Source organism: Bombina bombina, chromosome 6, assembly GCF_027579735.1.
Source record: "Bombina bombina isolate aBomBom1 chromosome 6, aBomBom1.pri, whole genome shotgun sequence".
NCBI lineage: Eukaryota > Metazoa > Chordata > Amphibia > Anura > Bombinatoridae > Bombina > Bombina bombina.
This window is the reverse complement of record NC_069504.1, coordinates 143735733-143761392: the sequence shown is the minus strand read 5'-3', so window position 1 is coordinate 143761392 and position 25660 is coordinate 143735733. Positions and strand designations below refer to the sequence as shown.

Below are 25660 nucleotides of genomic sequence, written 5' to 3'. Positions count from 1 at the left end.
TGCCCCCTACCAGCTGAGCTGGAATGAGGGCCGCACCTTCATGCAGACTTGGGGGCTGGCTTTGGTTTCTTAAACGCATCAGCAACAAAATCTTTTATATTCACAGGAATATCATGTACATTAGATGTTGAAGGAACAACAGGCATTGTACTATTACTGATGGATACATTATTTGCATGTAAAAGCTTATCATGACCACTATTACATACCATAGCTGGAGATATAATCTCCACAAATTTACAACAGATACACTTATCTTTGGTAGAACTGTTATCAGGCAGCAGGGTTCCAACAGTGGTTAATGAGACAGGATCAGATTGAGACACCTTGCAAATGTAAGAGAAAAAAACAACATATAAAGCAAAATTATCAATTTCCTTATATGGCATTTTCAGGAATGGGAAAAAAATGCAAACAGCACAGCCCTCTGACATAGAAAAAGGCAAGAGGCACATCGGAATGGGGGTTTTAAATAATAAAATTATTTTGCGCCAAGTATGACGCACAACGCAAAATTATTTTTTTTGGCGCTAACAACATCCGGAAGTGACACACTTGCATCATTGCAGACGCAACCTTGTGCAAGGAACTCAGCGTCAACTAAGACACCGGAAATGACAAACTTGCATCACCGGACGTATCTTCGCGGAAAAAAAATTCTCGTGCCAAGAATGATGCAATAAACATCAGCATTTTGCGCCTCGCGGGCCTAATTTTGTCCGCGATAATTTAATGAAAAAAAGCAGTCAATTTAAAAAAAAAAACTATACCCCAGGTAAGAAAAATATTTTTCCCAAATATGAAACTGATTAGTCTGCAAAAGGAAACATACATAACCTGACTCATGGCAAATATAAGTACAATACATATATTTAGAACCAAACCATAGCTGAGAGTGTCTTAAGTAATGAAAACATACTTACCGAAAGACTCCCATCCACATATAGCCAAACCAGTACTGAAACAGTTATCAGTAGAGGCAATGGAATATGAGAGTATATCGTCGATCTCAGAAAGGGAGGTAGGATATGAATCTCTACGACCAATAACAGAGAACCTATGAAATAGATTTCCCGCGAGGAAAACCATTGCGTTTAATAGGTGATACTCCCTTCACATCCCTCTGACATTCACTGTACTCTGAGATGAATCGGGCTTCAAAATGCTTAGAAGCGTATATCAACGTAGAAAATCAAGCACAAACTTACTTCACCACCTCCATAGGAGGCAAAGTTTGTAAAACTGAATTGTGAGTGTGGTGAGGGGTGTATTTATAGGCATTTTGAGGTTTGGGAAACTTTGCCTCTCCTGGTAGGATTGTATATCACATACGTCACTAGCTCATGGACTCTTGCCAATTACATGAAAGAAATGCTGGTATTTTAACACTTTCCATGTATTAATTCAACCACCATTTTTTGTCAAACTTTTGGGTAGTCATTTTTTGTGTTTTTTTTCACACACATTGTATTTAGGCATGGATTCTCAGTTCTCAGTGATGCGTAGGTTTGTTGGGTTGTTTGGGGTTTGCAATGTCAAACTTTTGAGGTGTTTGATTTTTTTAAATTTAACATATCTTCTTTGACTATCTTCTTTTGGGGTGCCTTTGTACCTGCCCTAATGTATTTGCTCAATGTTTGGTAGGTTTAGACTGTCTAGCTGGTGGGGAATCTAGCACACCTGAAGTAAACTTTATCCCAAAGTTTAAAGAGTTATAGTTAGTTGTAGTAGGTGGCGCAAAACAAGTTTCTATTCCCAATGTGTCTTACTGTAAATATGTGTGATAATATGTGGGCTAAATATATGTTAATGTTTTGATGAGTCCTAATTTTATATTCTCTTTTGGAAAAAAATGGATGTCGAAACTATTTAAGAAATAAATATGATCCTTTATTTGATTATGGTAAATTTACCCAATAGTAGTGATGCTAAAAGTACAGTTAAACAAAAATTATTACAATTCCTTCAAAGTTTAAAAAATGACACCGGTGTCTCTATGTATAAAAATGTACATAATATATAAAAAATAAATTAAATTAAAATAATAACGTTGAAATCTTATAATTTATACAGTTTTGGGTTTATCACAAGTTGTAATTTCTAACAGAATGTTTGTAGATACAATTTTATAGTGGATAAAACAATAGTTGCTGTATAGTTCATATAGGATACTTTGTTTCAAGTTCAGCTATGCAATTGAGATCTTATCTTAGGCAACTATATATCAAATGTAGAGGTATGTTGGTGCGATTTTTATCACGCTATAATATAAGTATACAAATTGGTACCTTGAAGTGTATCTGTTTGATATCACTTTTGTGAGATAATTGTGGTTAAATAAACGCCGCTATGCCAGTGTTTTGATTAAGTTTCAAGATCAAGCTGGTGGCAGTTCTATATGAGCTGCTGGCGGTTAAATAAATGCCGCTTTGGTTTCCTCTTATTAGGTGGGCTTATCTGTTTGTTGCGAGAAAATTCACTTTTATATAAGTGTTTGGGTAGTTGTCGTGGCCGCTCAGTTTCAACTGGGTATAGCTGGTATTCACTTTGTCTTCTCAAATCCTGTGCAGGTGTGCTCTGGTATCAACATGTTTCGGCTGGAAAGCCTTTTTGAAAAAGGCTGTCCAGCCGAAACATGTTGATACCAGAGCACACCTGCACAGGATTTGAGAAGACAAAGTGAATACCAGCTATACCCAGTTGAAATATTCAAGTTCCCACTGAGCGGCATATATTTAACCGCAAAGATCACATTGATAACTAGAAATCCTTTTTCTACTTATCCTACAAACTTTCTACTTATCCCAACAACCACATTTCAGCACCCAGATCGGTCACTGACCGACATCTAAGAAACCTGGGAACAACAGACCGGAAAGGCACGCAAAAATTCCACATCAGGAGGTTATCCAACAACCATACCATCGTGATCGGTCACTGACCGACAGACAAGCCACAGAATAGAAAAACCGGAGATACTTAAAAAACATCAGCAAACGGTTAGCACTTAACCGCAACGAAGATCCCACCAAGAAACCCTTAAGAGCGCGATAGGTCACTGACCGACAAAGGATAAGGTAACTGAGCGGCCACGACAGCTACCCAAACACTTATATAAAAGTGAATTTTCTCGCAGCAAACAGATAAGCCCACCTAATAAGAGGAAACCAAAGCGGCATTTATTTAACCGCCAGCAGCTCATATAGAACTGCCACCAGCTTGATCTTGAAACTTAATCAAAACACTGGCATAGCGGCGTTTATTTAACCGCAATTATCTCACAAAAGTGATATCAAACAGATACACTTCAAGGTACTAATTTGTATACTTATATTATAGTGTGATAAAAATCGCACCAACATACCTCTACATTTGATATATAGTTGCCTAAGATAAGATCTCAATTGCATAGCTGAACTTGAAACAAAGTATCCTATATGAACTATACAGCAACTATTGTTTTATCCACTATAAAATTGTATCTACAAACATTCTGTTAGAAATTACAACTTGTGATAAACCCAAAACTGTATAAATTATAAGATTTCAACGTTATTATTTTAATTTAATTTATTTTTTATATATTATGTACATTTTTATACATAGAGACACCGGTGTCATTTTTTAAACTTTGAAGGAATTGTAATAATTTTTGTTTAACTGTACTTTTAGCATCACTACTATTGGGTAAATTTACCATAATCAAATAAAGGATCATATTTATTTCTTAAATAGTTTCGACATCCATTTTTTTCCAAAAGAGAATATAAAATTAGGACTCATCAAAACATTAACATATATTGAGCCCACATATTATCACACATATTTACAGTAAGACACATTGGGAATAGCAACTTGTTTTGCGCCACCTACTACAACTAACTAATGTATTTGCTCGCCATGAATGTGCATATAATTAAGACATTGAGACCCCAAGGTATTGTATATGGGGTGTTTTGATGCAACTGTTTTAGCCAAAAAAAATTGGAGAAGGTGTGTGGTGGTATTTTTTTATTTTTACACACACATTGCTTTTTGGCTATGATTTAGGAGAGCCTGTTTTAAGTTAAACACTTCAGGTTGTTTTCTGCAAGACCTCCTGAGTACACCTATGCCCCCCATGCATAGGTTTGCCAGGATTTTGGGAAGGTTCTGTTACAATTTTATGACTTTTTTTTTTTATTTTTTTAGTTAAAAGTGAGAGTATTTCTTCTGATAGGCCTATCTTTAGTTTGGGGCCTATCGCATACCCCAGTTTTATTTGACATGAAAGTGTATATATTTGAAATGTTGACACCCCAAGGTATTGTATATGGTGTGCTTTGATGCAACCGTTTTAGCAAAAAAAATTGGATAAAGTGTATGGTGGTAATTTTCTGTAATTTTATACACACATTGCTTTTTAACTATGATTTAGGAGAGTCTGTTGTAAGTTATTGCAAAAAAACACTTCAGATTGTTTTCTGCAAGACCCCCTGAGTACACCCATGGCCCCCATGCATAGGTTTGACAGGGGTTTTGGTAAAATACAGCACAAATTTTCTAACTTAAAAATATAGAGTAGTGAAATGTAAAAATCTGGCACAGTAAAAGTAAAAAAAAAAAAAAAAAACAACAAAAGAAGGTCTGTTTCATTTCGGGGTTTGCTTTTTTGAATAATAAAAAAGCATTGTGGGTTGCAATCTGCAAAAATCTGTAAATTGCAACCTTTTTGTACCAGGCCCTTGTCTTCTGCACAATTAGGTAGGGCTGCAGCAGCTGATCTGCCAGATCAACCCCACCCATATGCCGGTTATAAGCCTTGATGCAGACTAGCTTCATTATGCTCTCAGCTCTGCCATGTACAGAGACCTCCACAGTCCTCTCTGTGTGGATGGTGGTAAGAAGGTATACATCCCTGTCTCTGTACTTAAAAGGACAGTCAAGTCCCAAAAAAACTTTTATATTTCAAATAAGGCATGCGCTTCTGTGTTGGACATAGGTATGCTGGGCAAAGTACTGTGCGATGTAGAACCTACGTCCAATTGGCGCAAGGGGTTATTGGGACACAAATTCAAAATTTAAACTTTCATGATATTCATATAAACTGATATATTCCAATTTACTTCCATTATCAAATTGTGCACAGTCTTTTTATATACACACTTTCTGAGGCACCGGCTACTACTGAGCATTTCACAGTGTACGAGTCTGTAATTGGCTGATGGCTGTCACATGATACAGAGGGCCGGCAAATTAAAAATAATTTTGAGATTTGTCAGAAGAAAAAAAAATCATTTAAAATTCAGATAAAGTACTATTGCTTTGTCTTTTTATTATGTTTTATTATTGATTATGAAATTCAACCATCCTTTAAAGAACCACTAAAGAAGAGTAGAATAATATAACCATTAAATGTATAATAGACAATGCATATGCACTTAGTTTTATTTTCAAATGAGTAGTAGATGGTTTTTCTGACAAATTTCAAAGTTAGCTTTTTGTTTCCTTCCCAGTGCATCATGTGACAGCCATCAGCAGCCAATCACAAAATGCATATACTGTACGTATATTCTGTGAATCTTGCACATTCTCAATAGGAGCTTGTACGTCATAAATTGTGCATATGTAGATCATGGATGTCAATTGGAAAGTTGTTTAAAATTGCGTGCTCTATCTGAATCACATAAGTTTACTTGAGTGGTCCTTTAACCCTCGAATTGCAGACTACTACAATAACCCTCTGAAATAAATCCTGATTTTACTTTAACCATACAGCCTGAGGATAACAGACCAGATGAGCTGTAAAACTCATCCCTCTGAAATAAATCCTGATTTTACTTTAACCATACAGCCTGAGGATAACAGACCAGATGAGCTGTAAAACCCATCCCTCTGAAATAAATCCTGATTTTACTTTAACCATACAGCCTGAGGATAACAGACCAGATGAGCTGTAAAACTCATCCCTCTGAAATAAATCCTGATTTTACTTTAACCATACAGCCTGAGGATAACAGACCAGATGAGCTGTAAAACCCTTGTGTGAAGTTACAGATTGGTCACAAAAAGCTCAGCTGCAGAAACTGTGCAAATAGAATGATTTCCTGACTTATCACTGTCAAAAATGGCCACATAAAGATCAAATCAAACGGAAATGCCTGGCTGTGAATTTTCAAATAGTCTGCATTGGTTGTTAGAATTTCCCATTTCAGAAAAAAGGGGGACCTTAAAAACTCAAAATCATGGCTGTTTTTATTATTACAATCCCCCCCCCAAAAAAAAAAAAACCTGTTTGGCCCATACTTCACATTTGGCTACCCTAGATGACAATTTAGTAAAGCGATCACAGTAGCAGTGGTCACATTGCCATTTTCAATATTAAATAAAAAAAAATTTTTTGTTTTGTTATTTTTGCAGCTTTCTCACACGCCATGCAATATAAATATAATGGTATATTCTGAATCTTATGGAAGAAAAAAACATATACAATTTGTGTGGGTCACTTACTTAAATATGACTTGTAATAGTGTTTAAATCTAAGTAGCAAAAAAATAAAAATAAAAAAAAGGGTGTGAAAAAAAGGCTTAGCAGTGACTTGGTTAAGATATTTTATTTTACAACTGGTGAATGGTTTTAGTGTATGCCGCAACATTTAAAAACTGTAGAAGATTAATAAATATTTTAGTATTACATAAACCGCTCAGATTTATTTCCATCTTAATATGAGGAGAGTCCACGGCTTTATTCCTTACTTGTGGGAATACTGAACCTGGCCACCAGACAAAGACACCCCAGCCAAAGGCTTAAATACCTTCCCCACTCCCCTCATCCCCCAGTCATTCTTTGCCTTTCGTCTCAGGAGGTTGACAGAGAAGTGTCAGAAGATACGGAGTAGTTCCTTATGGAGGGTAGTACTCTTCGAAATGGGACTGGAGTCAGCCTCTCAGTGAGAGCATTGGCGAATTTTAGAGTCTGGAGATGCAGGGAGAGTCTTTCTGCAAACCCATCCAGACTCGTATTAACAGCTCCTAAGCAATCAGTGTTGACGAGTTTCACTGCCTGCTTCTATCTCTCAAGTCTATGTCAGGAGCTATGCTACAAATCTGTCAAACTTGAGAGGCTGTGTTTCTGTTCTACGGCATAGATTCCGGTAAGATTGTTTCATTTGTTATACACATTTGATAACGCAAGAAGACAGGGTCACAGTGCAACTCCTTTTATCTAAATGGAATCGAGGGTTAATGTCTCCATAAGGAGATTATTGAACAGAAGTGATTAATTACATATTTTTAATATCGTGTTTATGCTGTGACATATGCGAGATGTGTCTCAGGCAGATGTTGGAACGTACAGGTTTTGCTTTCACTTTTGAGCGCTGCTCAGCCAGTTAAGCTTGGCACGCTTTTAGTGGGGCAGGGTGGTCCTGCATGGCGCACCATGTAACCGGGTGTGGTCACAGTGATTCTCTTCTTCTGAAGACGAAGCGGTTTCTCTCTTGGGCCTGGGTCATAGGAGGTGGTGAGGGCCCCAGCCATTGGGGGTATAAAGGTGCCATTTATCTTTTGTTTTAGTCCTTTTTATAAGTGCAAGCTATGGAGAACTCTGATACGTTAGAGGATACTCCCTCTTTACCTAAAGCTAATGCCTGTCTATATTGTGAGGAGGCCACGGTATACCGCCTGCTCAATTATGTTCCACATGCCTTGATAAAGTAATCTTATCAAAGAAAGCTAATATGTTTAGTACTATTGAGCCTTCTACCTCTGAGGAGTCTCCGTCCCGTGAGATGCGCACCCTACATTCATCTCCTAATACACATGCAGCTTCCCTTAGCACTCCTATTCCTCCATCTGGAGGGGCCCTTTTACTGCCAGACTTTACTGAACAGTTACAGACTGCAGTGCCTGCAGCCTTTAGTGCATTACCTCACACTGCTAGGCGCAAGCGAAAGGTTAAATTTTGCTGTCTTTCCCAGGGGTCATCTACTAGCTTATTGGATTTATATGATACAAGATTATCCGATGATGAAGACGCCTCAGATACTTCAGAGAATGCTCTTTCTGGGTCAGAATCTGCTGCCTCTAAGCCTCCAGCTGCGGCGGAACCAGACTTTAGATTTAGGATTTAACATTTACGCTTTCTGCTAAAGGAGGTGTTGGAGGTTTCGTCCCTAAGGTAAATGGTGCTATCTCCACGCTTGCTAAACGCACTACTATCCCACTTGAGGATAGTTCATCGTTTAAAGAGCACATGGATAAGAACCTGGAAACTAAATTAAGAAAAATGTTTCAGCATACGGGATATTTGTTCTAACCAGCAGCAGCGGTTGATGCGGGAGCGACTACCTACTGGTGCGACTCCTTATCTGAGTTGATCGAGGTGGAGGGTCCCCTCGACACGATCCTGGAAAGAATTAAGGCTTTAAGGGTAGCTAATTATTTTATTTGTGATGCAAATATGCAGATTATTTGCCTGAACGCCAAGGCTTCAGGTTTTTCTGTGCTAGCCCGTAGGGCACTCTGAATGAAATCTTGGTCTGCGGACATGACTTTGAAGTCTAGACTTCTTTCCCTCCCATTCAAGGGAAATATTTTTTTTGGTCCAGGCCTGGACTCTATTATATCCACGGTTACTGGAGGCCTTTTTACTGCAGGATAAGAACAACAAGCCTAAGGGACAAGGTCCTAATTTTCGTTCGGACAAATCCCAACGTCAGCAGCCCTCTGCAATAAGAAGCCTGCCCAGTCGAAGTTGGCATGAAGGGGCGGCCCCCGACCCGGCTTTAGATCTGGTAGGGGGCAGACTGTCACTCTCTTCAGAAGCTTGGTTTGAGGACGTGCAAGACCCGTGGGTACTGGAGGTCATCGCTCAGGAATACAAGATAGGTTTCAAGTCTCATCCTCCCAGGGGCAGATTCCTCTTTTCAAACCTGTCTTCAAGGCCAGAAAAGAGAGAGGCTTTTCTAGGGTGTGTGAGGGATCTCTCCGCCCTGGGGGTCATTGTCCCAGTACCTCCAGCAGAGAGAGGTCTTGGATACTACTCAAACCTGTTTGTGGTCCCAAAGAAGGAGGGTCCTTTTTGTCCAATTCTGGACATCAAGTGTTTAAACAAATTCCTGTCTGTCCCCTCGTTCAAGATGGAGACAATAAGGTCCATTATGACCACAATAGACATGAAGGATGCCTACCTTCACGTCCCTATACACAAGGAACATTTCAAGTTCCTAAGACCAGCACTTCCAGTTCATTGCACTTCAGTTTGGTCTAGCTACTGCTCCAAAGGTTTTTATGAAGGTTCTAGGGGCTCTGCTCGCAGTGGCCAGAACCATAGGGATTGCAGTGGCGCCGTACTTAGATGATATTTTGGTTCAAGCACCGTCCTGTCTGGCAGAGGAACATTCGAAAGCTCTTCTTTCTCTTGTTAAGTGTATCCAGTCCACGGATCATCCATTACTTATGGAATATATTCTCCTTCCCAACAGGAAGTTGCAAGAGTCCACCCACAGCAAAGCTGTTATATAGCTCCTCCCCTAACTGCCATATACAGTCATTCTCTTGCAAGCCTCAACATAGATAGGTCGTGAGAGTCTGTGGTGATTTATACTTAGTTTATTCTTCAATCAAAAGTTTGTTATTTTTAAATGGCACCGGAGTGTGCTGTTTTTCTCAGGCAGTATTTGGAAGAAGAATCTGCCTGCGTTTTTCTATGATCTTAGCAGACGTAACTGAGATCCATTTGCTGTTCTCACACATTCTGAGGAGTGAGGTACTTCAGAGGGGGATTGGCGTGCAGGTTTTCCTGCAAATAAGGTATGTGCAGTAAAATATTTTTCTAGGAATGGAATTGACTAAGAAAATACTGCTGATACCGAAGTAATGTAAGTAAAGCCTTAAATGCAGCAATAGCGACTGGTATCAGGCTTATTAATAGAGATACATACTCTTATAAAAATGTGTTTTAAAACGTTTGCTGGCATGTTTAATCGTTTTTTAACGTACATTGGTGATAACACTGTAATGTTGGTATAGCCTTAAATGCAGTAAAAGCGACTGGTATCAGGCTTATTAATAGAGATACATACTCTTGTAAAAATGTGTTTTAAAACGTTTGCTGGCATGTTTAATCGTTTTTAACATATGTTTGGTGATAAAACTTATTGGGGCCTAAGTTTTTTCCACATGGCTGGCTTAAATTTTGCATAGAAACAGTTAACTGAAGCTTCCCACTGTTGTAATATGAGTGGGAGGGGCCTAATTTAGCGCTTTTTTGCGCAGTTAAAATTACAAAATGAATTATCCAGATTCCCTTTGCAGTCCCATGAATACTACAGGACACTTCTAAAGGGCTAAAAAGACTTCCAAAATCATTTATAGGGAAGGTAATCCACAGCTCTGCTGTGGCAGTTTTGTTGTGTCTGTTTTTAAAAACGTCTGTCTTTTTTTTTATTTTTTTATCTGTTTTTTGCATTAAGGGGTTAATCATCCATTTGCAAGTGGGTGCAATGCTCTGTTACCTTATTACATGTACTGTAAAAATTTCGTTTGTTTTACTGCCTTTTTTCACTGTTTTTCAAATTTTGACAAAATTTGTTTCTCTTAAAGGCACAGTAACGTTTTATATATTTGCTTGTTAACTTGATTTAAAGTGTTTTCCAAGCTTATTAGTCTCATTATTAGTCTGTTCTAACATGTCTGACATAGAGGAAGCTCTGTGTTCATTATGTTTTAAAGCCATGGTGGAACCCCATCTTAGAATGTGTACCAGATGTACTGATTTCATGTTAAACAATAAAGATCATTTTTTGTCTTTAAAAACATTATCACCAGAGGATTCTGTCGTGGGGGTAGTTATGCCGACTAACTCTCCCCACGTGTCAGACCTTTTGACTCCCGCTTTAGGGACTCACGCTCAAGTGGCGCCAAGTACATCAAGGGCACCCATAGCGTTTATTTTACCAGGGGATTCTGTCGAGGGGAAAGTTATGCCGATTAACTCTCCCCACGTGTCAGACCCTTCGACTCCCGCTTCAGGGACTCACGCTCAAATGGCGCCAAGTACATCAAGGGCGTCCATAGCGTTTATTTTACAAGACATGGCAAAGGTGGTGTATAATACTCTGGCAGCAGTATTAGTCAGACTACCTGAAATTAAAGGAAAGCAGATAGCTCTGGGGGTAGATACAGAGCATACAGACGCTTTAAGAACCATGTATGATACTACCTCACAATATGCTTAGTCTGTGGGTGATTTTTTTGACTCAGGGAAGATGATTTAACCTGATTCTGATATTTCTACATTTAAAATTTATGCTTGAGAACCTCCACTTGTTGCTCAGGGAGGCTTTGGCTGCTCTGAATGAATGTGTACAATCGCAGGGCCAGAGAAATTGTGTAGACTGGATAAATAATATGCAGTGCCGGTGTGTACTGATGTTTTTCCAATACCTAAAGAGGTTTACTAAAAATTTTTTTAATAAGGAATGGGATAGACCAGGTGTGCCTTTCTCTTCCCCTCCTATTTTTTAGAAGAATGTTTTCTAATAGTTACCACCACACGGGACTTCTGGCAGACAGTTCCTAAGGTGGAGAGTAGAGTTTCTACTCTAGCTAAGCGTACCACTACCTCTGGCGAGGACAGTTGTGCTTTTAGATCCAATGGATAAAAAATGTTTATTCAACAGGGTTTTATCCTGCAGCCCCTTGCATACATTGCTTCTATCACTGCTGCTGCGGCGTTCTGGGTTGAGTCTCTTGATGAGGCTTTACAGTTAGCGACTCCATTGGATGAATATATTTGACAAGCTTATGCTAGCCATTTCCTTTGTTTTCTGATGCCTTTGTTCATTTGACTAGACTAACGGCTAAGAATTCTGTCTTTTACTATACTGGCGCGCAGAGCGCTATGGCTTATATCATGGTCAGCTGTCGTGACTTTAATAAATAAGCTACTTAACTTCCCTTCAAGGGGCAGACCCTATTTGGGCCTGGTTTGAAGGAGATTATTGCTTATATCACTGGAGGAAAAGGTCATGCCCTTCCTCAGGATAGGAATCAAGGGCCAAAAAAGGTCTAATTTTCGTGCCTTTTAAAACTTCAGGGCAGGTGTGGCATCCACTTCCTCTAAGGCAAAACAAGAGGGAATTTTTGCTCAGTCCAAGGCGGTCTGGAGACAATTGGACCTGGAACAAAGATAAGCAGGCCAAGGAGCCTGCTGCTGCCTCTAAGGCAGCATGAAGGAACGGACCCCTATCCGGTAACGGATCCTATAGGGGGCAGACTTTCATTCTTCGCCCGGGCGTGGGCAAGAGATGCCCAGGATCCCTAGGCATTGGAATTTATATCCCAGAGATATTTTCTGGATTTCAAAGATTTCCCCCCCCCCCAAAAAAAAAAAGGGGAGATTTCGCCTTTCACAATTATCTGCAAACCAGATAAAGAAGGAGGCATTCTTACATTGTGTACGAGATCCATCCAGTTCCAAGAGAGGAACAGGGACGGAGTTTTTACTCAAATCTGTTTGTGGTTCCCAAGGTGAGGGAACCTTCAGACCTATTTTGGATCTAAAGATCTTAAACAAATTCCTCAGAATTCCGTCATTTAAGATGGAAAATATTCGTACCATCTTATCTATGATCCAGGAGAGTCAATAGAGGACTACAATGGATTTGAAGGATGCTTATCCTCACATTGTGATGCATAAAGATCACCTTCGTTTTTCAGGTTTGCCTTTCTAGACAGGCATTACCAGTTTGTAGCTCTTTCCTTTGGGATATCTACAGCCCCAAGAATCTTTATGGAGGTTCTGGGGTCGCTTTGGCGGTCCTTAGGCCGCGGGGCATAGAAGTGGCCCCTTAGTTAGACGACATCCTGATACAGGCGTCAAACATCCAAATTGCCAAGTCTCATACGGACGTAGTACTGGCATTTCTGAGATCACATGGGTGCAAAATGAACAAGGAAAGAGTTCTCTATCCCCAATCTCAAGGGTTTCCCTCCTAGGGACTCTGATAGATTCTGTAGAAATGAAAATTTACCTGACGGAGTCCAGGTTGTCAAAGTTTCTAAATTTCTGCCGTGTTTTTCATCCCATCCGTGCCCTTCGTGGCTCAGTACATGAATGAAATCGGCTTAATAGGTAGCGGCAAGGGACATATAACCGTTTGCACGTCTACATTTCAGACCGCTGCAACTATGCATGCTCAGTCGTCAGAGGAACGGGGATTACACAGATTTGTCCCCCTGTTGAACCTGGACCAAGAGACCAGAGATTCTCTTCTCTGGTGACTATGTCGGGTCCATTTGTCCAAGGGTATGACCTTCCGCAGGTCAGATGGGACAATTATTACAATGGATGCCAGCCTTTTAGGTTGGGATGCAGTCTGGAACTCCCTGAAGGCTCAGGGATAGTGGACTTAGGAGGAGACCCTCCTTCTAATAAATATTCTGGGAGTGATATTCCATGCTCTTCAGACTTGGCCTCAGTTAGCAACTCTGAGGTACATCATACTCAGTCGGACAATATACACGACTGTGGCTTACATCAGCCATCAAGGGGGAACAGAAGTTCCCTAGTGATGTTAGAAGTCTTACAATAATTCACTGGACAGAGACTCACTCTTGTCTATCAGCTATCCATATCCCAGGTGTTGAGAACTGGGAGGTGGATTTTCTAAGTCATCAGACTTTTCTTCCGGGGGAGTGGGATTTCCTTCGGAGGTCAAGACCAAGCAGGAGAGGGCTTTGGTGTTTTTGACAGCGCCTGCGTAGCCACGCAGGACCTGGTATGCAGATCTGGTGGACATGTCATCCTTTCCATCACGGTCTCTGCTTCTGAGACAGGTCCCTCTACCTCAGGGTCCTTTCAACCATCTAAATAGAATCAATCTGAGATGGACTGCCTGGAGACTGAACGCTTGATGTTATCAAAGCATGGCTTCTCCGAGTCAGTCATTGATACCTTAATACAGACATGAAAGCCTGTCTCTAGGAAAATTGAACATAGATATGGTGTAAATATCTGATTGTTATGAATCCAAGGGTTGCTCATGGAGTAAAACCTGGATTCCCAGGATATTATCTTTTCTCCAAGATGTTTTTGAGAAAAGGGTTGTCGGCTAATTCCTTAAAAGGGACAGATTTTTACTCTGTCTATTTTTTTGCACCAGCGTCTGGCAGGTATTCTAGACGTTCAGGCCTTTGGGCAGGCTTTGGTTAGATCCAAGCCTGTATTTAAAACTGTTGCTCCACCATGGAGCTTAAACCTGGTTCTTAAGGCTCTTCAAGAAGTTCCGTTTGAACCTTTTTTGTTCCATAGATATCAATCTTTATCTTGGAAAGTTCCTTTTGGGTAGCTATTTCCTCGACTCGTAGAGTCTCCAAGTTATCTGTGTTACAATGTGATTCTCCTTATCTGGTCCTTCGTACGGATAAGGTAGTCCTGCGTACCAACCTGGGTTTTTTCCTAAGGTGGTATCTAACAAGAACATCACTCAAGAGATAGTTGTTCCATGCTTGTATCCTAATCCTTCCTCAAAGAAGGAACGTCTACTACACAATATTGGACGTGGTTTGTGCTTTAAAGTTTTACTTACAAGCTACTACAGTTTTCATCAAACGTTCACCTTGTTTGTTGTCTATTCTGGACAGAGGAGAGGTCAAAAGACTTCAGCAGCCTCTCTGTCTTTTTGGTTAAAAAGCATAATTCATTTAGCTTATGAGACTGCTGGACAGCAGCCTCCTGAAGGGATTGCGGCTCATTCTACTAGAGCTGTGGTTTTCACTTGGGCCTTTTTTTTTTTTTTTAAATGTGGCTTCTGTTGAACAGATTTACAAGACGGAGTCTTGGTCTGCGCTTCATACTTTTTCAAATTTAAAAAATTTGATACCTTGCTTCTTCGGAGGCTATTTTTGGGAGAAAGGTGTTTTTTTTTTTTTTTTACAGGCAGTGGTAACTTCCGTTTAAGTACCTGCCTTGTCCCTCCCATCATCCGTGTACTTTAGCTTTGGGATTGGTATTCCATAAGTAATGGATGATCCGTGGACTGGATACACTTAACAAGAGAAAATATAATTTATGCTTACCTGATAAATTTATTTCTCTTGTAGTGTATCCAGTCCACGGCCTGCCCTGTCACTTTAAGGCAGGTAATTTTTTCATTTGAACTACAGTCACCACTGCACCCTATGGTTTTTCCTTTCTCTGCATGTTTTCGGTCGAATGACTGAATATGGCAGTTAGGGGAGGAGCTATATAGCAGCTTTGCTGTGGGTGGACTCTTGCAACTTCCTGTTGGGAAGGAGAATATATTCCATAAGTAATGGATGATCCGTGGACTGGATACACTACAAGAGAAATAAATTTATCAGGTAAGCATAAATTATGTTTTCTCATCTTCAATCTCATGAATGGAAGATAAACTTAGGAAAGAGTTCTCTCATTCCCAGTACCAGGGTGGAGTTCCTGGGTACGATAATAGATTCCATATCTATGAGGATATTTCTTACAGATCAGAGAAATTACAAGTTAACTTCCAATTGTCTTGCCCTCCAGACCTCCTTCAGGCCATCTGTGGCTCGTGTATGGATGTAATTGGACTCATGGTTTCCTGCATGAACATCATCCCCTTTGCCAGATTCCATCTCAGACCTCTTCAGCTGTGCATGCTGAGACAGTGGAATGGCAATCATTCAGATCTGTCTAAACAGATTTCTCTGGACAGTGGGTCGAGAATCAGTCTCCTGGTGGCTTTGTCCAGATCACCTGTTTTTGGGACCATCCTGGGAGATTGTGACTTCGAACTGTTTGGGGTGCCAGGAAGGCACAGGGCCTCTGGTCTCGAGAGGAATCCCTCCTCCCGATCAACATCTTGGAACTTCAAGCGATCTTCAGTGCTCTGAAACTGGGTCGAACCAAGAAGGGGCCAAGCCTTATCAGATTCCACTCAGACAACATAACCTTGGTGGCTTACATCAACCATTAGGGGGGAACAAGAAGCTCCCTAGCAATGAGGGAAGTATCTTGGATTCTGGAGTGGGCAGAGGCCCGCAGCTGTTAGCTGTCAGCGATCCACATTCCAGGTGTGGACAACTGGGAAGCGGATTTTCTCAGCAGACAATCTTTTCATCCGGGGGAATGGTCTCTCGATCTCGAAGTGTTTGCGGAGATATGCAACAGGTGGGGGACGCAGGAGACAGAACTCATGGCGTCTCGTCTCAATACCAAGCTACCCAGATATGAGTCGAGGTCCAGGGATCCTCAGGCAGAGTTGATAGATGCATAAGCAGTGACTTGGAGGTTCAGTCTAATCTACCTTTTCCCGCCGTTACCACTCCTTCCTCGTGTAGTGACTTGCATCAAACAGGAGCAGACGTCAGTGATACTGATTGCTCGATCGTGGCCGCAAAGGATGTGGTTCGCGGATCTAGTGGGGATGTCATCTTCTCCTCCATGGAGGTTACTTTGTCGCAGGGATCTGCTGGAACAAGGTCCTTTTGTTCATCAAAATCTAGATTCTCTGAGGCTGACTGTGTGGAGATTGAACGCTTAATCCTAGCCAAGAGGTTTTTCTGAGAGAGTTATTGATACTCTCATTCAAGCCAGTAAGCCAGTTACTCGTTGCATCTATCATAAGGTGTGGAGGACCTACTTATTCTGGTGTGAAGAGTGTGGATTTCCCTGGCAATAAGGTCAGGGTTTCCAGGGTTCTTTCTTTTCTCCAGGATGGTCTGGAGAAGGGCCTTTCAGCTAGCTCTCTTAAGGGACAGATTTCGGCCCTATCTGTTTTACTGCACAAGAGAATCGCTGAGCTTCCAGACGTCCTGAACAGGTTGTGTTTAGAATCAGACCTGTGTTTCAACCTGGCACTCCTCCTTGGAGCTTAAATCTTGTTCTTAAGGTTTTGCAGAGGGCTCCATTTGAGTCTATGCACAGCCTTGACATTAAATTATTATCTTGGAAGGTTCTCTTTTTACTGGCTATTGCCTCGGCATGCAGAGTATCGGAGTTGATTGCCTTGCAATGTGAGCCCCCTTACCTAGTATTCCATACTGATAAGGCTGTTCTTCGTACTGGGTTAGGTTTTCTTCCTAAGGTGGTTTCTGATCCAACTTAAATCAGGAGATTGTTGTTCCTTCCTTGTCCTCCTAGTCCTTCTTCGAAGGAGCGGTTACTTCATAATTTGAATGTGGTTTGGGCCTTGAAATTCTATCTTCAAGCCACTAAGGAGTTTAGACAGACTTCTTCTTTGTTTGTTGTCTATTCTGGGAAGCTTATGGGGCAGAACACCTTTTCCACTTCCTTGTCTTTTTGGTTGAGGAGCATTATTCGCTTAGCTTATGAAACAGCGGGACATAAGCCTCCTCAGAGGATTAAGGCTGATTCTACTAGAGCAGTGGCTTCTTTTTGGGCCTTCAAGAATGAGGCATCTATGGAGCAGATTTGTAAGGCAGCTACCTGGTCCTCCTTACATACCTTTTCAAAATTTTACAAGTTTGACGTTTTTGCTTCGGCTGAAGCATATTTTGGGAGAAAGGTTTTGCAGGCTGTGGTGCCCTTAGAATAGGGTCCGCCTCTCGTTTTACACTAGAGTTTCATTCAATGTCCTCTAGAGCTTGGGTATATGTTTCCCACAAGTAAGGAATGAAGGCGTGGACTCTCCTCATATTAAGATGGAAAACATAAATTATGCTTGCCAGATAATTTCCTTTCCATCTGTATGAGGAGAGTCCACGGCCCTCGCCCGTTTTCTCCACTGGGCAGACCAAATTTTTTTGTTCTTTCACCATTTATACCCTGATATTTCTCCTACTGTTCCTTGTTCCCTCAACAGATTGACTGGGGGATGAGGGGAGTGGGGGAGGTATTTAAGCCTTTGGCTGGGTTGTCTTTGCCTGCTCCTGGTGGCCAGGTTCAGTATTCCCACAAGTAAGGAATGAAGCCACGGACTCTCCTCATACAGATGGAAATGAAATTATCAGCTATGCATCATTTGTTTTTCAGTATTCTGAAAGGTTTTTTTTTTTTTTTTCTTTCTTAGGACTAACTGTTGTTGTGGACTCCATTTTCTGGAGACGACTGCTATGGCCTGAGGGGGAGGTACTTTGGTACAACACTGTTTTGAATAAAAGCTCCAGCTGGGGAGTATCCTTTTACCTAACATATTGTGCACAGCTAGGTTTTCAATGAACATCCTTAGAGTTCCCTGATTTTGATTTATTTACTTTTGGTTTGAGAATTATAAATACAGATCTTTTTTGCTCCAGTTATCAATTGATTGCATAACTATAATTATCAACACACAGTAGAAATTAATTAGCAACTCTAATAATAATATATTAAAGGGTGATTGATTCATGGAATAGACTTCCACAAGAGATGGTGATGACAAACACTGGGGGACTTCAAGAATGCCTGGGATAAGCATAAGGCTGTCCTACAAACTAGATAAGTTTATACTTTTAGGAAAAATTGAGCAGACTTGTTGGTTATTTTCTGCCATCAAAATCTATGTTCCTATAAAAAGGAAACATTGTAACAAGTGCTTGTGAACTAATTTTCCCAAAGTAACACTTCTGTTTGAGGCCTGTATAGCAAATAGCTACATCCCCAACTGTGATCATGGAATGAACAGACCTTTTTAAAGGGATATGGAAGTCAAAATTAAATTTTAGTGATTCAGATATAGAGTGGAACTTGAAAAAAAAAACAAATCCAATTGATTTTTTTATTTTTTTTTTGGAATGTAGCTATTTTCTCATACAGTTGTTATTGATTAGATGATTCCTTTTAGACTTGTCACTTCTTTTACAAGGATATTCATTTTATTGGCTCGATTGTTTTTTGTTTTTTTACTGTTTCAATGCTTTATTGAGGATTATGATGAACAAAAAAATTAACATACAACCATTAGAAAATATGTAATGTGTATAAAGGGTAGTGAAAACATCTGTTCACATACTACTATTACAATGTTACATACAACAATGTGTCAAATCAAATTACTCTTTTGGTATTCTGTTCACGTAACAAATACGTCCTAATTATTTGAGATATATTCGTCACATATGGATTTAATTTAAAAATAATCATCGTGCCAGATATACAATAGTGGTATTTTTTCAATATTTAAAGGAACAGAATGGTCTAAATTAAAATGCGCATTGGTGCATTTTAATTGTAAATAGAATCATTTTTGCAATGTATTCCTATTAAAGTGAAAGTATAAACGCTAGGATTTACTATTGAAACAAATAAAGGGCACTTTCATTTATGAAGTATAAGATACTTCATGTAGAAAGCTCCTTTATTTGATTCAATCGATCGCTGTTTTTAGCTGCTACAGCAGCCCACGGCTAAATAATTTTTTGGCTAAGAGGTGACGTTTTCACCTCTTAGCCAATAGCAGTGTGGTAAATTCGGCTTGGCGCCCATGGGAGCTGGATTTACCGCACTGCTATTGGCTAAGAGGTGAAAAGTCACCTCTTAGCCAAAAAATTTTTAGCCGTGCTCTGCTGTAGGAGCTAAGAGCGGCAAGTGATCGAATCAAATAAAGGAGCTTTCAACATGAAGTATCTTATACTTCATGAATGAAAGGGCCCTGTATTTGTTTCAATAGTAAATCCTAGCGTTTATACAACGCTAGGGTTTACTTTCACTTTAATAAAAATGCTTCTAGCTAAAGTTATTACTGTTGTTCAGGGCATACGCACATACAGTTTCTACTTAGTCTTTCTAAAGTATTTGTTTTTGATTATTCACAAGAGGAAATACTCTGCTTGTCAACTTATAAATAATGCAATTATTGAGAGGCGATACAATTTTAAATCATTTGACATTTACGCGATATTGCACAGGGTTGTACTCAAGTCTGTTGTTACTAATTATATATATATATATATATATATATATATATATATATATATATATATATATACATGCACACATACAATCACTGGTGTTTTATAATGCACGAGAAATATTGTATTATTGTACAATATATCTGAATCTTGAAATTTACACTTACACCAAATGCATAGTAACAGAACTGAGTTCCAAATACGTCTGGCACTTTTTAGCTACTCATAGATACTGTTGCAGATGAACAGTTATTTGCATTTTAAGATTGCAGTTCAGCATTTAAACTTGTTTGGTTATGTATTCTTTATTGTTCTAAAGAATAACCATCATTGCTGGGGGAATAAAAAACAACTCCTCTGGTGCCCCTGTTAAAAATGTTTTTTTTAAAAAGAACATAAGTTTCCATATTACCATAATGTTTATTTCTTTCCAATGGCAAAGAGAGTCCACAAATCCATTCAATTACTAGTGGGAATTCAACTCTTGGCCACCAGGTGGAGGCAAAGAGCACCCCAGCAGAGCTGTTGAGTATCACTCCCCCTTCCCATAAACCCCCAGTCATTCTTTGCTTTGTACATCAGGTGGATGTGCGAAGATGGTATCTGAAGATATTAATCCTTTAATGGGTACTTTTCTCCAACATAGGTGTGTCCGGTCCACGGCGTCATCCTTACTTGTGGGATATTCTCTTCCCCAACAGGAAATGGCAAAGAGCCCAGCAAAGCTGGTCACATGATCCCTCCTAGGCTCCGCCTTCCCCAGTCATTCTCTTTGCCGTTGCACAGGCAACATCTCCACGGAGATGGCTCAGAGTTTTTTGGTGTTTTAATGTAGTTTTTATTCTTCTATCAAGAGTTTGTTATTTTAAAATAGTGCTGGTATGTACTATTTACTCTGAAACAGAAAAGAGATGAAGATTTCTGTTTGTAAGAGGAAAATGATTTTAGCAACCGTTACTAAAATCGATGGCTGCTTCCACACAGGACTGTTGAGAGGAATTAACTTCAGTTGGGGGAAACAGTGAGCAGACTTTGGCTGCTTGAGGTATGACACATTTCTAACAAGACTTGGTAATGCTGGAAGCTGTCATTTTCCCTATGGGATCCGGTAAGCCATTTTCTTAATTTTCAATATAAGAATAAAAGGGCTTCACAAGGGCTTTAAAGACTGGTAGACATTTTTCTGGGCCAAAATGATTACTTTATAAGCATATTTATTGGTTTATAACTTTGGAGAGTTACTTTAATCTTGGGAATTTTATTAAAAAAACGGCAGGCACTGTATTGGACACCTTTTTCACTGGGGGCCTTTTCTAGTCTTAGGCAGAGCCTCATTTTCGCGCCACTAATGCGCAGTTGTTTTTGAGAAGCAAGGCATGCAGATGCATGTGTGAGGAGCTCAGATCCACTGAAAAAGCTTATTGAAGGCGTCATTTGGTATCGTATTCCCCTCTGGGCTTGGTTGGGTCTCAGCAAAGCAGATACCAGGGACTGTATAGGGGTTAAATGTAAAAACGGCTCCGGTTCCGTTATTTTAAGAGTTAAAGCTTTCAAATTTGGTGTGCAATACTTTTAAGGCTTTATGACACTGTGGTGAAATTTTGGTGAATTTTGAACATTTCCTTCATACTTTTGCGTATATTCAGTAAAAAAGTGTGTTCAGTTTAAAATTTAAAGAGACAGTAACGGTTTTATTTTAAAACGTTTTTTGTGCTTTGTTATCAAGTTTATGCCTATTAACATGTCTGAACTATCAGATAGACAATGTTCTGTATGTTCGGAAGCCAGGGTTCCTCTCCATTTAAATATATGTGATGAATGTGACAAACAAAGTAGGGACAATGATGCCACTGATAATAATGTTGCCCAAAATGATTCCTTAAGTGAGGGGAGTAAGCATGGTACTGCATCATCTCCTTCTATGTCTACACCAGTCTTGCCCACTCAGGAGGTCCCTAGTGAATCTAGTGCGCCAATCCTCCTTACTATGCAACAATTAACGGCTGTAATGGATAATTCTATTAAAAACATTTTAGCCAAAATGCCCACTTATCAGCGAATGCGCGACTGCTCTGTTTTAGATACTGAAGAGCATGAGGACGCTGATGATAATGGTTCTGACATGCCCTTACACCAGTCTGAAGGGGCTAGGGAGGTTTTGTCTGAGGGAGAAATTTCAGATTCAGGAAAAATTTCTCAACAAGCTGAACCTGACGTTATTACATTTAAATTTAAATTGGAACATCTCCGCGCTCTGCTTAAGGAGGTGTTATCTACTCTGGATGATTGTGACAATTTGGTCATTCCAGAGAAATTATGTAAGATGGACAGGTTCCTAGAGGTCCCGGTGCCCCCCGAAGCTTTTCCTATACCCAAGCGGGTGGCGGACATTGTAAATAAAGAATGGGAAAGGCCCGGCATACCTTTTGTCCCTCCCCCTATATTTAAGAAATTATTTCCTATGGTCGACCCCAGGAAGGACTTATGGCAGACAGTCCCCAAGGTCGAGGGGGCGGTTTCTACTCTAAACAAACGCACCACTATCCCTATAGAAGATAGTTGTGCTTTCAAAGATCCTATGGATAAAAAATTAGAGGGTTTGCTTAAAAAGATGTTTGTTCAGCAAGGTTACCTTCTACAACCAATTTCATGCATTGTTCCTGTCACTACAGCAGCGTGTTTCTGGTTCGAGGAACTAGAAAAGTCGCTCAATCAAGCATCCTCTTATGAGGAGGTTATGGACAGAGTTCAAGCACTTAAGTTGGCTAACTCTTTTACCTTAGACGCCACTTTGCAATTAGCTAGATTAGCGGCGAAAAATTCAGGTTTTGCTATTGTGGCGCGCAGAGCGCTTTGGCTGAAGTCTTGGTCAGCGGATGTGTCCTCCAAGAACAGATTGCTTAACATCCCTTTCAAGGGGAAAACGCTGTTTGGCCCTGACTTGAAAGAGATTATTTCAGACATCACTGGGGGAAAGGGCCACGCCCTTCCTCAGGATAGGTCTTTTAAGGCTAAAAATAAAACAAATTTTCGTCCCTTTCGCAGAAACGGACCAGCCTCAAATTCTACATCCTCTAAGCAAGAGGGTAATTCTTCTCAAACCAAGCCAGCCTGGAGACCGATGCAAGGCTGGAACAAAGGTAAGCAGGCCAAGAAGCCCGCTACCGCTACCAAGACAGCATGAGATGCTGGCCCCCGATCCGGGACCGGATCTGGTGGGGGGCAGACTCTCTCTCTTCGCTCAGGCTTGGGCAAGAGATGTTCAGGATCCTTGGGCGCTAGAAATAGTTTCTCAAGGTTATCTCCTGGAATTCAAGGAACTACCCCCAAGGGGAAGGTTCCACAGGTCTCAATTGTCTTCAGACCAAATAAAAAGACAGGCATTCTTACATTGTGTAGAAGACCTGTTAAAAATGGGAGTGATTCATCCTGTTCCATTAGGAGAACAAGGGATGGGGTTTTACTCCAATCTGTTCATAGTTCCCAAAAAAGAGGGAACATTCAGGCCAATTTTGGATCTCAAGATCCTAAACAAATTTCTCAAGGTCCCATCGTTCAAGATGGAAACCATTCGGACAATTCTTCCTACCATCCAGGAAGGTCAATTCATGACCACGGTGGATTTAAAGGATGCGTATCTACATATTCCTATCCACAAGGAACATCATCGGTTCCTAAGATTCGCCTTTCTGGACAAGCATTACCAGTTTGTGGCACTTCCATTCGGACTAGCCACTGCTCCAAGAATTTTCACAAAGGTACTAGGGTCCCTTCTAGCGGTGCTAAGGCCAAGGGGCATTGCAGTAGTACCCTACTTGGACGACATACTGATTCAAGCGTCGTCTCTACCACAAGCAAAGGCTCATACGGACATTGTCCTAGCCTTTCTCAGATCTCACGGGTGGAAAGTGAACATAGAAAAAAGTTCTCTATTCCCGTCAACAAGAGTTCCCTTCTTGGGAACAATAATAGACTCCTTGGAAATGAAGATTTTTCTGACAGAAGCCAGAAAATCAAAACTTCTAAGCTCTTGTCAAGTACTTCATTCTGTTCTTCTTCCTTCCATAGCGCAGTGCATGGAAGTAATAGGTTTGATGGTTGCGGCAATGGACATAGTTCCTTTTGCGCGAATTCATCTAAGACCATTACAACTGTGCATGCTCAGACAGTGGAATGGGGATTATACAGATTTGTCCCCGACGATCCAAGTAGATCAGATGACCAGAGATTCACTCCGTTGGTGGCTGACCCTGGACAACCTGTCCCAAGGGATGAGCTTCAGAAGACCAGAGTGGGTCATTGTAACGACCGACGCCAGCCTGGTGGGCTGGGGCGCGGTCTGGAAACACCTGAAGGCTCAGGGTCTATGGTCTCGGGAAGAATCTCTTCTCCCGATAAACATTCTGGAACTGAGAGCGATATTCAATGCTCTCAAGGCTTGGCCTCAACTAGCAAAGGCCAAATTCATAAGGTTTCAATCAGACAACATGACGACTGTTGCATATATCAACCATCAGGGGGGAACAAGGAGTTCCCTGGCGATGGAAGAAGTGACCAAAGTAATTCAATGGGCGGAGCTTCACTCCTGCCACTTGTCTGCAATCCACATCCCAGGAGTGGAAAATTGGGAAGCGGATTTTCTGAGTCGTCAGACATTTCATCCGGGGGAGTGGGAACTCCATCCGGAAATCTTTGCCCAAATAACTCAATTATGGGGCATTCCAGACATGGATCTGATGGCGTCTCGTCAGAACTTCAAGGTTCCTTGCTACGGGTCCAGATCCAGGGATCCCAAGGCGACTCTAGTAGATGCACTAGTAGCGCCCTGGACCTTCAACCTAGCTTATGTGTTCCCACCGTTTCCTCTCATTCCCAGGCTGGTAGCCAGGATCAATCAAGAGAGGGCTTCGGTGATCTTGATAGCTCCTGCGTGGCCACGCAGAACTTGGTATGCAGACCTGGTGAATATGTCATCGGCTCCACCATGGAAGCTACCTTTGAGACGGGACCTTCTTGTTCAAGGTCCGTTCGAACATCCGAATCTGGCATCACTCCAACTGACTGCTTTGAGATTGAACGCTTGATTTTATCAAAGCGTGGGTTCTCAGATTCTGTCATTGATACTCTTATTCAGGCTAGAAAGCCTGTAACTAGGAAAATTTACCATAAAGTATGGAAGAAATATATCTGTTGGTGCGAATCGAAAGGATTCCCATGGAACAGGGTAAAAATTCCTAAGATTCTATCCTTTCTACAAGAGGGTTTGGAGAAAGGATTATCTGCAAGTTCTTTGAAGGGACAGATTTCTGCTTTATCTGTTTTACTTCACAAGAAGCTGGCGGCTGTGCCAGATGTTCAGGCTTTTGTTCAGGCTCTGGTTAGAATCAAGCCTGTTTACAAACCTTTGACTCCTCCTTGGAGTCTCAATTTAGTTCTTTCAGTTCTTCAAGGGGTTCCGTTTGAACCCTTACATTCCGTAGATATTAAGTTATTATCTTGGAAAGTTTTGTTTTTGGTTGCAATTTCTTCTGCTAGAAGAGTTTCAGAGTTATCTGCTCTGCAGTGTTCTCCTCCTTATCTGGTGTTCCATGCAGATAAGGTGGTTTTGCGTACTAAACCTGGTTTTCTTCCAAAAGTTGTTTCTATCAAAAATATTAACCAGGAGATAGTTGTGCCTTCTTTGTATCCGAATCCAGTTTCAAAGAAGGAACGTTTGTTGCACAATTTGGATGTAGTTCGTGCTCTAAAATTCTATTTAGAGGCTACAAAGGATTTCAGACAAACATCTTCCTTGTTTGTTGTTTATTCTGGTAAAAGGAGAGGTC

The 25660-nt window shown here is 40.6% G+C and overlaps 1 protein-coding gene across 1 annotated transcript in view; it reads left to right on the top strand.

Annotated features, from left to right (window-relative positions):
• ALG12 (ALG12 alpha-1,6-mannosyltransferase) overlaps positions 1-25660 on the top strand; it is a 115933-nt gene that overhangs the window by 20152 nt on the left and 70121 nt on the right. Inside the window, exon 5 of the mRNA XM_053716627.1 lies at positions 18017-18120. Within this exon, the coding sequence (XP_053572602.1) occupies positions 18017-18120 (104 nt within the window). The remainder of the gene's footprint in view (positions 1-18016; positions 18121-25660) is intronic.